The sequence below is a fragment of the Rattus rattus genome, chromosome 14 (assembly GCF_011064425.1).
Source record: "Rattus rattus isolate New Zealand chromosome 14, Rrattus_CSIRO_v1, whole genome shotgun sequence".
NCBI classification, from domain to species: domain Eukaryota; kingdom Metazoa; phylum Chordata; class Mammalia; order Rodentia; family Muridae; genus Rattus; species Rattus rattus.
Genome location: NC_046167.1, coordinates 79005625 through 79022557, shown reverse-complemented (window position 1 = coordinate 79022557; position 16933 = coordinate 79005625). Strand labels below are relative to the sequence as shown.

General features: G+C 46.3%; 1 protein-coding gene across 4 annotated transcripts in view; it reads left to right on the top strand.

The window, feature by feature from the left end:
• Ntrk2 (neurotrophic receptor tyrosine kinase 2) overlaps positions 1–8237 on the top strand; it is a 314316-nt gene extending 306079 nt beyond the window's left edge. For all 4 annotated transcript variants that reach the window (XM_032885280.1, XM_032885279.1, XM_032885278.1 and 1 more), the window contains 2 exons: positions 3881–4039; positions 5993–8237. In XM_032885280.1, coding sequence (XP_032741171.1) covers positions 3881–4039; positions 5993–6178 — 345 coding nt within the window. In that variant the 3' untranslated portion in view covers positions 6179–8237. The remainder of the gene's footprint in view (positions 1–3880; positions 4040–5992) is intronic.
• Positions 8238–16933: the final 8696 nt, after the last annotated feature.

Below are 16933 nucleotides of genomic sequence, written 5' to 3'. Positions count from 1 at the left end.
CTCTTGATCTGGAATTTCAGGCTAGAACTGAACTTGAGTCCTCTGCAGGAGCAATATGAGTTATTAACCTTTGAGCCGGCTCTCCACCCGACCCAATACTTATCACCCCGCCCCCAGCACAAATGACAAATAAAAGTGACTTTCCCTGCATCTGAACTAAGGCTTTGTTTTAAGGAACTGTGCTTGGGACAGAGAGTAATGAATACTAATCCCTCTTAAAGAACATACTGTGAGTCTTTGTCCGGAAGCAGCAGCACTTGTAAAAGCCCACTTTTTGCTCACCAACAACCCCATCAACTAACTTTATTAGTGATGTTCCTTTAGGAACGGTATGATGCCTTAGCAGTCGGCAGCATCTGATGTGTTCGCATAGCTACACTAAGGGCACTGAACAGCCAAGGAGTTATAGAAGAAGGCTTCCTTAAAAAATGATGCGTGAATCCACCTTAAAAAACAAAAACAAACAAAAAACAAAACAAAAACAAAAGCAAACAAAAAAAACCACCTTGGCTACAGGGAGATCAGACCTTGCAAAAAGTATGAATAAGTTTTCCCTGGGCGAGCATCCATGACTCAGCTCTCTGACTGTACATAGAACATGTGTTTGGCCATCAAGAAAACCATCAGAACAAAGTGAAATTGGTTTGTATCTGGCTCTGGGCAAGCAAACCAAGATCTTCTCCAGAGAGCCGCTGTCCTGTCGGATACTTTGGGATAATTGAATGGAGATTCTTTGTAGAGGGTGAGAAGCCATCTGGGAATGGATGATTAGCAATGCAAAGTGGTGGTTTGTAGTTACAGAACTGTAGCAAACTGGAGTATCCGAGGGCTACCCTAACCCAATGCATTTAACCAGACAGAACAGCAGGAGCCAGCCCAGGGTGGTTGCTAGTAAGTAACGCATCAGGAACTAGAAACAGTTACTAAATCACTGGTCTCAGGGTTCCTCTCTCCATTTGTACTACCCGCCTGCTCACAGGGAAGGGCTCTCAGCCTGCCCCACCCTGACTCTTGGAGCATCTCCCAGCATCCCTGGCTAGTGGGCAACCAGAGGCAGAAATTCAGACTCCCAGTGCCATACTTGAAAACTATATTCAGTCTTGCAAACATTTAAGCAAGGATGTGAGGGCAGGGCGCCAAGCAGTACAGTTCAGAACAAATGGCTCCCTGTACTCTACAGTGAGTAGATTGTACTTCTGTATGTCCCAAAAGCCGTGGAGTGATTACAACGGAAATATGACAGTCATTTGCTGCCATGGTGACTGTTTCTTTCGTGGGTCTCTTCTCGTGGCATGCCTGAAAATTCTGAGGAAAGAGCTGCAAAGGGCTGTGCCGGGTTGTTCTAAGTGGGCTGAGAAGATTGGTGCCTCCCGCATGAACTCTTGTTAGAAAATCCCATCACTCATACGTTTGAAAACAGGAGGAGAAAGCATTCTCTACATAACATATGTGGAATCCCCACAGAGAACCTGCAAAGAAATAAAGACAAAAGGGGGAAAAAATCTGACCCAAAGAACTCAAGCAGAAAAGAAATGTCGTGATCAGGAGATGTGGCATAGCCTTGAAGTCACTGGCAGCCGAGGAATGTGGGAGTCCCGTGTGTTGGTTCTTTCTCATGATTTAGAGAAACTAGGACACAGAGAAGTGTTACTGCTGGTCAGCATTGTCCATGTTGGAGATCAAAGTCTCCTCTGATCACAAATTGGTGGTGGATACAGCATGGCATTGTGGGAACTCAAGAAAAAAACAAACAAAAAAAATGTGGAAGAGCTCTCAAAATCAGCACACCCCAAAGTTTATAGATGGCCAGCTCTAGAAGGCCACAAATACACATTGATTTGTTCCAGTAACTAGGAAAGTTAAATCTCTTCCCATTTGTTGAACCTCTCAGATGCTTGAACACGCTCTGGGATTTCAGTCTCCAAGAAAGGGCAAGCTACAGGCTGGCGGGGTAGGACCCGAGGACCCTGAGGCAGCTCTTACTCCTCGGGGCTGGTGTGCAAAGTCTGACACTTCGGTTCATGCTTCAACACGCGCTGATCACAACCTGGATTATAACTTGAGTATTTCCACAGAACAAACAATTATATCTTTTCCCCCACTAAAATCCCCCCCCCCATCTAGTTCCAGGCTTTGCTGGCTCCTCTACCATGCAGTTGGTGCTTTTGCCTTTCAGGATTTCCGAGAAGCACATTTATAAATGGCTCTTACAGAAAGACCTGCAGAAGAAGTAACTGAAAGACAGGTGCCCGTCTCCAGCCCAGAGCCTTCCCGGAAATATTAGCAGATGCTTGACCTTCTTGTTTGAGATTCTCCCCTTCAGATGCCTTAACACACTTAGCACAGCCAGAAGACAAAGCCACAGATTGTGACTTGTCACTCTGAACGGTTCACTGTAACCCCTGGAGGATCTGGTTTTTATGGTAATGAGACATAAGGACAGACACACAAGGGAGACTGAGGTACTCTTGGCACTTGCTAAGGCAAACTAATCAGGTAAAGAAAAGTTGCAGTTGGTAAGACAAGAGTAAGGTCTGGGATGGTTAACCCCTTTGACCTCCCGTCTAAGCACTGTCCTATGTAGAGCTGTATTTAGGGCCTCATGAGGTCCCCAGCACATTTATGCTGTGTGAATGAGAAAGGCCAGGGGAGACAGCCAGGCCTTAGAGTTGTCTGCCCCATGTGTCAAGGCTAACCAGCGGTGCAGTCTCACGTGTGTTCGATGGGGAAAGGGCAGACGTCCGTAAACCGTGGAAAGCTTTCAGAATGTGTTCTGAGAGAACACCACGCACGGAGGAGGCAGAACTGCTGCGTGACATGAGGAGCTACTGGAAAATGCGTGTGCCAGGGCTCTCAGACCTTTCTGGACTACGGCTAGGGGAGGATGGGTATCAGGCTTGGGAAGCATCAGAACCAGTCTTTGCCTGTCCAAGATCAGTCTTCACTCTGCTGTGGCCAAGGCCACCAGGTCCTGGAACCTCATTTACCCTCAGGCCATGAGTCCTTCTGAGCACTGGGAAATGTTGGGCCTTCCGTGAACTTCAGCGGTTACTCATTGTCTGTTCTGAGTGTGGAGATGAGCGGTCGGTCAGCTGAGGAATCACAGTCAGGCTACACCACACTGCACTGTACTTCCTCCTGGCTGGGCAGGATTTGTGCCCCATGGGTTATGGCCCTAAGAGTAAATGATGGCAGACCCATGGGCAGGTTCATCTCCTTTGTATAGACAGTCACAAACCCATACTGAGAATGGAAGCTGGGCGGTGCCTCCAGGAGCTGTCCATCTTGAACCATGTCTAATTCAGGCCCTCGAGTGTCCCTGCCCATGGCCTCAGTAGTACCAGGGTGGCTGTCAGTCAAGTTTCTGTGGTTGCACAGACGCTATCTCCAGGTGACACTGGGGCTTCTGTTTTTACTAAAATGGGTGTTTTTCTTTGAAAAGTAAATTTATCCGTGAGTTGCATCACCCTATCGTAGATGAGACTCTAAAGTCTCGATACAAAACCTCAGTTGTTTGTCAGTAAAATGGGAATACTAACTTCCATCCTGGGCACCGCTAGGCTGGGATGAAGAACCCTTTGCTTGTTACCTTGGTCAAAATTATCACACTGATTAGTGGATGAATGGATGGGTTGATTCTCCCACCAAAAAGTGCATGAGGGCTTTCATAAATCCAAAATGGACATCAACTTAATGCCCTCTGCTCTCCTCTGGCTTCGAGAAGAGGAGAACTGCAAATGACATTTATAATGTTGTCTCCACCATTCTCTACCCTCCGACTCCATTACCTCGGCGCCCCTTGAGGGAGACACCTCCCCCGTGGCCACCCTCCACACTGGTTCCAGATGACTGACCATCCTATTGATGCCTCCCCTGACAGGTTGGTGGCCACACAATGTTGCCCATCCGGTGGATGCCTCCAGAGAGCATCATGTACAGGAAATTCACCACCGAGAGTGACGTCTGGAGCCTGGGAGTTGTGTTGTGGGAGATCTTCACCTACGGCAAGCAGCCCTGGTATCAACTATCAAACAACGAGGTGGGCAGTTGTCTGGGAGAGATCCCACCCTGCATGCATGCACATACACACACACACACACACACACACACAGAGAGAGAGAGAGAGAGAGAGAGAGAGAGAGACAGAGAGAGAGAGAGCTGGGAACCAGGACATGGCCACATATGGCTTTGTTTGAGTCAGCAGCTTCCCCAGAGACTGATTGGAGAAAGAGAGTCACTGCCTTTTCTGACCCAGCCTCGCCCCTTCTAAGGACAGGGCCGAGGGATGATTTTACATTGCTCACTGTCCAACAAATCAAGGGCAGCCTCAGTGGCCCGTGCTCCTCAGTCTGGCCGGACTTCCTGCACTGTTCCAGAGAAGTCGCCACGCCCTTCCCCTTTGCAGATTCTACCAGAACACTAACCACTAAATGAAAAAATCTCAAGCAATCTGTTTGCCTATTCCAATTTCTTTTCGAAATATCGTCACCCATTGAAATCCGTGGGGGGATTGGTTCCGAGAACCACACACAACCCCAGACCAAATTTAGAGCACTCAAATTCCTAATACCCAATGATAATGTCCGATCCCCCAAGCCACCCTGGTATCTCCTTTCATGTGGGTCATCTCCAGCCCACAGCAACAGTACACAATGGGAATAGCAAGCACACAGTGGGTCATCTCCAGCCTACAGCAACAGTACACTATGGGAATAGCAAGCACACAGTGGGTCATCTCCAGCCTACAGCAACAGTACACTATGGGAATAGCAAGCACACAGTGGGTCATCTCCAGCCTACAGCAACAGTACACATTAGGAAGAGCAAGCACACAATGGGTCATCTCCAGCCCACAACAACAGTACACATTAGGAATAGCAAGCACACAGTGGGTCATCTCCAGCCTACAGCAACAGTACACTATGGGAATAGCAAGCACACAGTGGGTCATCTCCAGCCCACAGCAACAGTACACATTAGGAAGAGCAAGCACACAGTGGGTCATCTCCAGCCTACAGCAACAGTACACATTAGGAAGAGCAAGCACACAATGGGTCATCTCCAGCCCACAACAACAGTACACATTAGGAATAGCAAGCACACAGTGGGTCATCTCCAGCCTACAGCAACAGTACACTATGGGAATAGCAAGCACACAGTGGGTCATCTCCAGCCTACAGCAACAGTACACTATGGGAATAGCAAGCACACAGTGGGTCATCTCCAGCCTACAGCAACAGTACACATTGGGGATAGCAAGCATGCAGTGTGTTTAGGGAGTAATGACAAGAGGAACATATGCACATGCCCAGTATGGGTGTCGTTCTCACGGATTCCCAGTCTGCTGCTGTTTGGGTGCACGTCTGGAGCCCGTGGATACCGAGAGATGGCAGCGCGTCTGTGTGACGTGTAGCACCTCTGTCAGGTGTTTCCAGTCTCTCTCACATCCATGTGTGTTTAAACCCAGCCCTGATATCCAGTGATCCTAATCACTTCTGCTGCCAGGGTGTCCCTGTCAGTCCTCACGTCACACAAAACTCAGGCTCTACCCTTACTCAGTAAAACCCGGAACACATGGGGCTTTCTGTGTGGAATTCAGGTGACCATTTGTGAATAAACTGTGCCTATACCAATATTTTTGTGAAATCATAGTGGCTCTCCTCCTTGTGAGAAAACAGCGACAGGGCTTCCTCTGAGGCTGAGGCAAGAGGGTCATGAGTTCAAGGCCAGCCTGGGCTACATAGCAAGACCACACCTACAAACGAAAGCCTTTTCTGTTGGTAAAGGGTTAAGGAGATACACATGCTAATTGTGCTGACCTAATCAGCACACTCCAGTGTCCGTATAAGCACAGATTATCCTGAGATAAGCGTTGTGCTCAGGCTTGACTTTCAAAGAGAAAGGAGAGGTCCTTCCTGACTCCTCCCTTCTGCCCTGGCCTTCCTAGTGCTTGGCTCTGGTCCTGCTAATCCTGCCCCCGGTCTCCCTCCAGGTGATAGAATGCATCACCCAGGGCAGAGTCCTTCAGCGGCCTCGCACGTGTCCCCAGGAGGTGTACGAGCTGATGCTGGGCTGCTGGCAGCGGGAGCCACACACGAGGAAGAACATCAAGAACATCCACACGCTCCTTCAGAACTTGGCGAAGGCGTCGCCCGTCTACCTGGACATCCTAGGCTAGACCCCCTCTTCTCCCAGACGGCCCTTCCCAAGGCACCCCTCAGACTGGCCGACACGACGAACCTCCTAACTGCCGCTGATGTCACCACCTTGCTGTCCTTCGCTCTGACAGTGTTAACGAGACAAGGAGCGGCTCTCCGGGGTGAGGCAGTGCGCACTTCCCCATCCACAGACAGCATCGACTCGCTTCTGGCTTTGTCGCTTTCTCTCCCTTTGGTTTGTTTCTTTCTTTTGCCCCTTCTCCATTTATTTATTTACTTATTTATTTATTTATTTATTTATTTATTTATTTATTTATTTACTGGTCTTCACTGCTTCACGGTCCTCGGCCTCTCTCCTTGACCGATCTGGCTTCTGTACTCCTATTCACTGTACATAGACAAAGGCCTTAACAAACCTGATTTGTTATATCAGCAGACACTCCAGTTTGCCCACCACAACTAACAATGCCTTGTTGTATTCCTGCCTTTGATGTGGATGAAAAAAAGGGAAAAAAAAATCAAACATCTGACTTAAACCGTCACTTCCGATGTACAGACACGGGGCGTTTCTATGGATTCACTTCTATCTATATTTATTTATTTATTTATCTATCTATTTATTTATTTATTTCTCTTCTTTGTTGTTTTCCGGTGGTTTTAGCCTGTATATGAGAAGGGAAAGTCATGTACAGTCTGGGAAAACTTTATCTGTGGGAAATGGAAACCAGAGAGGGAAAGAAGCTTTACCATAAAGCACGGCAGGAGCGAGACACAGAAAAGCCATTGGATCAGCCTGAGTCCGTCCTGCATAGGAAAACCCAGCAGCCATCGGGCTGGAGGATCGTGTTCGGCACTGACCCCCGAGGACCTTTCTGAGGAGGACACAGGATGTTGAACTCTGCATCATGGACACGGTTTCCGATCACAGATACTGGCCTTCGATGGAAAAAAAAAACAGATAGTTCTTGTGGGACCCGGACAGCACGTCCAACATCCAGACATTGTGGTCGGGCACGGTGACAGAGTTGATGCATTTCTCACGGGTTATTCTACCGAGCTTTTGTCAAGTCCAATGGAAGGAGGTAGATTCTTGTTCAGATATGATTTCGGGAAAAACCGAGTCCTTGACAAAGACAGGAGACACCCTCAGTTGGGAGGCAAGTTTCTCTTACCTTGGACTTTCTCACACAGCAATTCTCACCCCCACCCCCTCCACTCTCACCTGTCTTGTAACTGTGCAAACAAAAGTGTGCATGGTCTTTGTCAATTGATACCTTTGTGCACCTCTGTGCAGAAACCGCTGTCTGTCCTGGCTGTGGTACCCGATCAGTGGGGTAGATCCACGAAAGGTCTCATTTTAGGCAGCTTTGGGAAGGTAACCAGATCAGTAGCTGGAAGCACTCTCCAGTAGGCGGCAAAGGGTGAGTGGGTCTGCTGAAGCCTCCATATCTTCACCCACCTCAAACCCACCGGGCTGCGGGGACAGGCACAGGCCATCCCTAAGGGACAGGGAAGCTCTCTTGGGATACCACCTGAGTTTACATTCAGTGTGCTCAGGTCAAGTCTCTTGGGGCTCTGTTTCGGGGAGAATGGTTTCATTCCAACGCACTCATTATCAGGATTCTGTTTTCTTAACTATACTCCATTAAAAAGGTTTTTTTTACAAAAAAGAAAAAAAACGTAAGCCTTGACACACTGTATGGCTCCTGGGAGGCTGTGCCCAGACTGAGCCTGGAGATTTGCGTCTTCGCACGGTCCTTGGTTTTCCTAAAAGGGGGAGGCAAATTTACATAGAAATTTACAGTTATCTGGGTAGTCATTCAGACCGAGGGAGACCAGCGTTTCCATTTCTCTGTCCCCTCTATGAGGGGAAGTTCGATAAACTTGACACCTTTATAAACGGGAGCCAGATCGGAAGGGAGCGACTCAACATCCACCTTAGGACATTTTACTTGGTGTTTATTTCCGAAGGTGCAAGAGCTCTGCGTGGGTTTCATTTGAGCCCGTTGATTTCTGGAGCACTGTGTCTTCTAGTAGAAACTTTGAGAGCCGGTTCTCACAACCAACCTTTAAAAACTGTGCGAATTCACCGAGAGCAGACGGCAACCCAGGAGGCCCACTCGAGTGGGCAGTCGCACGAGGCAGATGCCATGGTCCTTGCTGTTGCGCTGGCCCATGAGAGACGGGAGCTATTGGTCCTCCTGATCCACTCAAACCAACCCCTCCAGAATACGTACAATAATAAACGAAAGCCATATCTCTGATATATACCGCCAGGTATATGTCACTAAAGGACCCATGGTTCTGTCAGACGACACCGTGGAGCCGTGAGGCGGCGGGAAGGCAAGGGCACATTCGTACACGCTCCTCCGGCGCCCACCAGCCATGATCTGTGAACTTTGCTGCCCTGGGAGAAAAAGCTGCAAGAGGCTTAGCAGAGAGCAAAGGAGATAGCTTTGTAAGAGGCCAAGGTGAGAGAGGCCACGCAGGTTTACGGCAAAGGACCGGGGACGTGGGAGCATTCCATTCCAGTTTTGTATTTTCCTCGGCAAACAAAAGAGAGCAGAGAGAGGGAGAGGGGGGAGAGAGAGAGAGAAGGAGGAGGGGAGGAGAAGGAGGAGGGGGAGAGAGAGAGAGAGAGAGAGAGAGAGATTCCTTATGATTTTCAGCAAGTCCATGAAGGTCTCAAAATGAAAGTGTCTATGCAAGTGCAAATTTTTACAGTTATTTATACTAATTATTAGTTATCAATTATTCTTATTATCACCAGTCTCTCTGTTGTCTCAAGAATATGTGCCGATCTCAGAGTGTTAAAGATATTCGATGGCTTTTGAAGTAGTCGGGTGAGCCAAGGACACCTTAAAAGAATTTTCATTATTCATCTACTATCTCCTTTCTTGTGGTATTTTAAGTTTTAGAAAAGAAGCATTCTCGTTCTAAAACATATCCCTCTCCGTATAGGACAAAAAAAAAAAATGGTGTTAGCAAACCAAAACCTCCCCTGGTCCCTGTCTTGACATCCAATCCATGTCTCAACTGCTTGATGATTTCTGAGTGCTTTTTGCATATGTTGTCAAATTATTCTTTTTTTTCTTTTTTTGGCAAGGGAATAGAGACTCAGGTCAGAGGACAATCGTGGGCTTCACCCAAGTCTGCCCACCAGATATGCTAACATACAAACAAGACCCCCGGGAAAGAAACACACTAGCAGCATATCTGTGAAACAGGGTGGGAGAGGGCACACAGATGAGACGTTACGTCATGAGCTTCTGCTCCTGGCTTCCGCTGACTCCCAATGTCACATTCAGCCTCATTTAGGAAAAAAACGCTTCAAACACTGCTCTCCAGGGTTCTGTCAGAACTCATGCACGTGTGCTCACACCAGCCCCGCTTGTGGTGATTTTATGTACTTATATACATATATATATTATACATAATATATGTTATAAACACTTGATTTATACATATACAAATGCACACATGTAGTGTGTTTGTGTGTTTATGTATAAACGTATAGGCACATGGTAATAGAATAATTATAAGTAGGGTGCAATATGAATAATTTGCTTAATATTTGCTAAGTAACCAAAACTTTCCAACGTCATGTGGCAGTTCCTATTTCCATGCTCGATGTGGGTAAGGACCACACGTTCGACTCTGTGCAGTCCTGTGATGGAAGGTGGGTTGAAAGTCACACATCCCCTGAAACAACTGACCGAAAGCCATCCTCTCCTCTGAGTCTGTTCTCTGGCTCTTTACAAAGGGAAAATACCGACCAACAGTCTCCTGGTGTCCACGTCCTGGGAAGAAGGAGTGGGTTTCGTCTCCTTGCACGTTTGGATTATGCTCCCCTTTCCTGGCTCTCGGAGACTGAGCATTTTAGACACAAACTACAGGACTGTAGGGAGACCAGTGTCTTCAAGGCAGATGGCAAAGCATCCAAGAATCTATAGCGAGACGGGCAGCTCAAAGCCACCCCTCATCCACGTGGCGAGCAAGAGACGCGGCGTGCAGTGCTGCCCCTCTTAAGGACCCTCTTATGGGGTCCCTGGTCAAGGGCAGACTTTCTCTAAGGCTCTCCTTTTGCCAACAGCACTGCCAGCATTACCTGGCATTGAGTTGCGTCTTATTTCTAAAATGGCGGCGCAGACTCGTGTGCTCTCATGGCTCCGCCCCCAAATCCCTCATCCACTATTAGAGGGCTTCAGTTTCCAAACTTGACCTTCCTTCATGCAGCCCTGGATCGCGGCTAAAGGAAATCTCAAGAGAGGAATGGCTAATTGCCCCAAATCCCCAGGTGTCCAAGTTCACAGTGAAAGCCAGTTCTTCCCAACGTATAGCCGGAATGTAGAGGACTCAGGTCGTGACCGTTCATACACGGATATCAGATGTTATCTGTAAAGAACTGGGGTGGGAGGGACTCATAGTTGAACCAAGAGTAGTGCAGGAAGGCGTGACTGTTGTCAGGGCTGGAATTCATCACTGCTGCTAAAGTCCAGGGTTCTTGACTCTTCCTTAGCTGTTAGGTCTCTCCCCTCTTTCCCTTCGGGCGTTATATTCATTTACGTATTTATTGATTTAGCAACTTACGTTCTGTTCATCACAAACGCGAAGCAAAAAAACAAAAAATCTCTTTTTACATAAACGTCCATGTGTCGCAAGTGAACCACTGTGAATCTCACAACCACCTCCAAGCAATTACGCTGCCATCTTGACGTGCGTCTCAGGAGCTGGGATGGGAAAAGAGGAGGACGTCATTTTGCAGCCTACGCATTCTGGGCCAGGTCCGTGTTCTTTTTTTTTTTTTTTTTTTTCTTTCCTTTGGTCTGTAAGTTAAGAAAACGATCCGAATGGAGGTTGACAGGATGTCCGGCAAGCTCGGCGAAGTGGCACAAACTCCTTGTAGCTATCGGTTTGAGCAGGAAGGAAAACCATGGGAGAAGGAGAAGGGAAGCTTGACGGAGGGGAGGGTGGGGGCTCTATCTTACGGCCTGTGTAACTTACCGTTGCTTCAAATGTATACAACGGCTGGAAGTGTTTTCAACACAAGGTATCTGAGTTGTTAAACGTGAATCTTAGACATGTACTCCCTTAAGGAATGGACCTATGGAAACGTTGCTCCCCGAGTTCCCTACGAATCTGCCTAGAGATGTGAATGCCTACATTCGCTTAAGCATCAGACCGATGCTTGTATATACCGGGGCCATACACACTCATTTCAACGTCTCTCTGCGGATGTATTTCCCCTTCATCGGTGACCTGGTATTTAGAATTCTGTCTTTTCAGTTGATTTAGTCCCCTTTAAATGTGATGTCTCTGTGCCGATGATTAAACCGGTTCTTACTTGTTTTTATTTTGCGATCTGTTTTGAGGTCCAGTGCTTTACTGAGACTTAACTGCATCTTGGCTGATTTCAAAGTGACACCCGAATACAGTGTTTTAAAAAAAAAAAGTTCGTTTGTAAATCATGTGACCTGTTTGTAAATCATGTGAACAGCTTCTCTCAACCTGACATGGGATGTCTCTTGTACTACAGCGTATTTAATAAAAAAAAAAGAAAAAAAGAAAAGAAAGAAAGAAAGAAAGATGTCTTACAATAAATAACATCCTCCACCAAGGGGCTAGAAGTGCAATGCTTACTTTGTAAAGCTGTGTAGACTGCCTGCCAGGCAGGGCCTCCTGTTTAAATGCATGCGTCTTCAGATAAGGACACAGGCAGGGCTACCTGCCGTGTTCGCTGACGGACGGAAGGTTATGAGAGCAAGTGGCCCCTGAGAGGGAGGTGCTGTCTGACCTCGGAGATCTGAACTCTGGATTTACCCTGTACTGTTGCACTCACACCCTGACGTGATATAGAATCGCCACCTCCACTGTCCACTACAGCATCCTGCAGCCGCATGGAGCTAGCTGGTCTTCGACTGTGGCCAGTGGAAATGTAGAATGGAACATGAAATTGTATTTAGTTTCAATTAATTTACACTTAAATAGCATGGTAGGCTACTGTCAACTATGCTGACCTAAACAGAGAGGACAAACCTATAGTTTCTGAAAGAGTGGGTGCGGATGGTCTTCTGAGTGTGTTGTAGCATCCCCGAGTGTTGGGGTATCCCTGGGAAACCCAGAGTGGGAAACATTTCTCAGGGCTTCACAGTCACCTTTCCAGTGTCTGGCCTCTTCCTGTTGACACTCTGGTAGGCTTAAGAAATGTGCAAATGGTTCTCCTGGCATAGACCAGTTTGGATGCAAACTTAACACCCTTATATGTCTTGTGTACCTCCCCTCGGTGATGAGGATGTCTGTTGCCTTAGGTTAACAAACTATGGCCAAATTAAGAGGGAGTAGAGACTTGGCAAGCTCAGAGTCACATGTGGTTCAAACTTTCAAACAGGATTATACATCTCGCTCAAGGAAAATGAATCCAGGAAGAAAATGTATTCTCTAATACCTTGGCCAGCAGTAACTCAATGTGAGGTGCACTCTACCACATCTCCTATCCCTCATTGCTACAATTACAATGATACCAATGGGAGCCTGAAACGTGAAGTCATGTGTTCTAGAACATTCACTTGTCTGTCTGTCTGTCCCATCTAGCCTTTCTTCTCCCAGATAACCTAGGATGCCTAACTTCTTCAACACTGACGTTACTGCCGAAGTGCTCTTAGTTACTGTATTAAAACAGGCACACTGGTCTTCAGCAGGAGTTACCTACTCGAAAGGAAGGTCTTTGTGTACAGGGTGACGAGTATGTTTTAGTTTCTCATGGCTGCCGTAACAAACCACAACAAATAAGCCACTTTAGGATAACACAATTTATTTGCTCAAAGTGTTAGGGGCCAGGAGTTTGCGGGTTGAAAAGGTTGGCAAGAACATACTCCCTGCAAAGGTTCATGGGCGAGCCTGCTCCTTACCATTCCAGAATTGGTTGCTTCTGATGCTCCCTGGGCACTTCATAGCAATTTCTGCCTCCCTGGATACTTGTATCTTCTTGTTCATGTATCTGCTTTGCTGGGTTCTAATTCTGTAAGCACATATTCGACCCACTGTTCTGACCAATGTGGGTGTGTCAGTCATCTTTCTGTCACTGTGACAAAGTATCTGAGATAATTAACATACAAAGTATCTGAAATAATTGACATACAAAGTATCTGAGATAATTGACAAGCAAAATGGGGGTTATTGGCCCCATGGTTTCAGTCCATGGTCCCATGGCTGGCGCTGGTGCTTTGATCTGGTAGTGGCAGGGGAATGTGGCAAAAGAATTCTATGTGCCACAAGGTAGCCAAAAGGAAAAAGGGAAAGAAAGAGAGACAGAGACTGACTGCAGAAAGAAAGGAAGAGGAGAAGGGGGAGGAGGGGAGACAGCAGCCACTTATTTTGATATCTCTTTCCAGGGGACACCCTACCACCAGTGAACATAACCTCCTTATACCTGCCCTCAGTCCATAATGCTTAGGTTACCCAGTAGCATCATGGGCCAGAAACCAAGTCTTCAACACACAGCACTTGATAGCCAGCTCACACCATGCTTCTACCCATCCTAGGAGCTGAGGTATCAGCTCCTATGGACAAGAAACTCCAGCACTAAGCACTTAAAACTATGCAAGAAGGTAAGTTGTAAGAACAATGTGCTTACAGAATTGCACCAGAAAGATTCATATACTAACTCCTTACATTCTCAGAGCTCCAGACAATAGACAAAAATATAGTGGCTGGCTCGGATAAGGAGAACGTTTGCCCAGGGTCAGAGCCAGCAGTGTTAACTGAGAGCTCAGGATATGGGTTTCTGGGTCCTCAAAGACTGGAGAGAAATAGTTTAATGGCCCAAGACTGTCGGAATAGGGTTATTAGCAGGTGGACGAAGCCAAGAAGACTAGAAAATTTTGGGGAAGTTGTGCTCTCCAAAGATCCTGTGTCTGTAGTTGTTCATCCATCACTTTGGTGAAGGATGAGACTATTGATGAAGGGAACTATACAGCACTGGGTTCTGGAGCAAGAGGCAGAGTGATGTTACAGTTGGGGTACACAGACAGCTTTTTCTGTGAGATCTCCAGTTAACTGTTTCCCATTTCTAAAACTCTGTGTGGTTCAAGGTTATCACTTCCCGCCCCCTACTGGGTGATGAAGGGTCACAGTGAAAGCAAGGTTCAGAGAAAATTCCTTCAAATGAGTATGATTTATTACCCAGATTATGCCCCCTCAGTAGACCAGGAACGTTCTCTCCTTGACCTTATGTAGAAGGCAAAGTCAAAATCAGAAGTGACGGTGTGCTTCTCTGAGGACAAGCCCTGGCTCTACTCACACCAGCTGGTGGCAGAGAAGAACAGAGGACCCAGGGACCTTCCATCACTGAGAGACACGGTGTGGGCTCTAGAGAGTTGGGCTTGCCCCAGCCTGCTACCTCCCCCATGTAAAAATACTGGTGTTCATATAGAAGATCTATTTCTGATCTCCATGAAACCCCAGAACAAGGGAAAGCAGAAACAACAACAACCCAATGACCTTTACACGAACAGACCTCCTTGTATTGATTTCCTTAGAAATTAAACACACAACCCCAACCTTCATTTCTTACAGTTTTCTTATGCTGCTCTCTGCTAGGGGACAGGCTAGGTTTGCCATGTACACAGGTCACACCTACATGCTGACAAATATCTCCTGTAGCTATGAGCCTCTGGCACACAAAATGTCACTTCATTTGAGTCAGGGTCCATCTGATTCCAACCCTAAAGGAGAGAAGTCAACCTTTAGAGTCACCGTGGTGCCTTCTCTCCCTGGGGTAAGCAATGTCTCTGAAGAACCACTGAAGCAAAGGGCTGTGGGAAGGAACTTTGACTGACTGTCCATCACGATCCCCTGGATCTTTGGCCATAATCAGAAGCCCTCGCTGTCATTCACCTAAAGTTGACTTCTTCCCAGGGCAATTGGAGACAGAGCTATCAGGTCTCTTATAGTCAGATATATACCCCAACAAGTACCAAAAACTCAGGGATGCGTTTCTGCCCTTTCCCTTTAAATAACTGAATTATCTCCTAGAAGGTGAAGGTAGGTCCTTAGTAATCCTTTTATGTTGTTTTGGATAAAGTAAAATCTTATTCTCATCTGAACTGTATAATAAACCATGGTTATTTTTCCTGTTTGTATAATATACTATTTTAATAATGACCTTCAAACTTACTTGGCAGTTTGAATGAATATATAATATTAGGTTGGGGATTCCCTTGGAATTATTGAAGGACTGACTTTGAGACTCCTGTGTGACAATTGGAAAGTACAGTTCTATGTGATACCCTCTCTCTCTCTCTCTCTCTCTCTCTCTCTCTCTCTCTCTCTCTCTCTCTCTCTCTCTCCTCTCTCCTCTCTCCTCTCTCCTCTCTCCTCTCTCCCTCTCTCCCTCCCCCTCTCTCTTCCTCTCTCTCTCTGTACATTTATATATGTAAAATCTTTCTCTCTTACCTTTCGTTCATCCTTCCCACCTACCTTTCTTTCTCTTCACTCCTAGTAGTCTAAAGTTTTATGCATGTGACTTAGTTTCACAGTATTTATTTATTGTGAGGATACATTCGATGAACTCTTCCCATTTGTTAACATGTTGTTGTTAGTTTGGTGATTGCTTTAAGTCACTTTGTTGATTTTCTTTTTGAAATTATGTTATTTAAATATTGGCTTCCTTAACCTAAAATTACAGTTTGTATGTTTTCTCTTAATTTTATAGAAGAATTTAAGAAAAGATATTGAGTTCTCTTATTCTCATTTTTTTCTCTTCAGAGAGACTTTAGGCTTAATTTATAATAAAATGAACACCAAGCAAGGTATGTGTCTATAATTCCAGACCTTGTAGATCTGAGAAGAAGGTCATCAACTTGACTTCCTGATGGGATTAAAAACAAGATCCAAATATTTGTTGTCTTCCAGAAATGAACTTTGCAAGCAAAGAAACTAATTGATCAAAGAATAAAGACTGGAAGTCAATATACCAAGCTAATGAAAGAAAAAAAAAGCAAAGTATAGCTAGATACACATATTCCAAATGTTGGTACGTAGAGCTTTATAATGCACAGAGTGGCCATGAAGGAACCGACTGCTCAAGGTCTAACAGTGGGGCATCTCAACATCCAGCACCCTGTGCCCAGTCCTCTGTTTCATGTGATTTTTCAACCTCCAAATTTCATAGTACTGCTTTCTCTTTTTATTTATTTTTTTGTGAATTTCATGTATAATGCTGAATTTACATCATTTCTACACTTCTTTCTCTCCTTGCTTCAATTCCTCCTTGCTTCAAGTCCTTCTCAAATTCATCACCTTTTCACACACACACACACACACACACACACACACACACACACACACTTCTCAACAACAACAAAGCAGTACCGCCAAGTCCATTTGGGGTGTGTGTGGTGTGTGTGTGTGTGTGTGTGTGCTAGGCTAACCGTTTGGGGTTAGATAGCCTAACAGAAGGGTGGGCATAAAATGTTTGCAAACTACTTTTAGTAAAGGTTCAGCCTCTTCTCTAGCCCACCACCCAGCAGAGGTAGTAGAAGAGAAAAGTCTTTAGGATGTGGGGGAAGTGGACCTGTTCAGCGGTAGTTCTTTGGGGGATAACCCAATCTTCTTCGGCAGCAGTTCTGTCCCATAGCAAACGTAACATACCACTCAGCAGCCGCAGACCAGTCCTCTAGGCAGGCAGCCAGTATAGCCTGGCAGCTACAGACCAGTCCTTTGGACAGGCCAACACCAGGCAGGAACCAGCAACTGTAGTTGAATCCTGAAAAAAA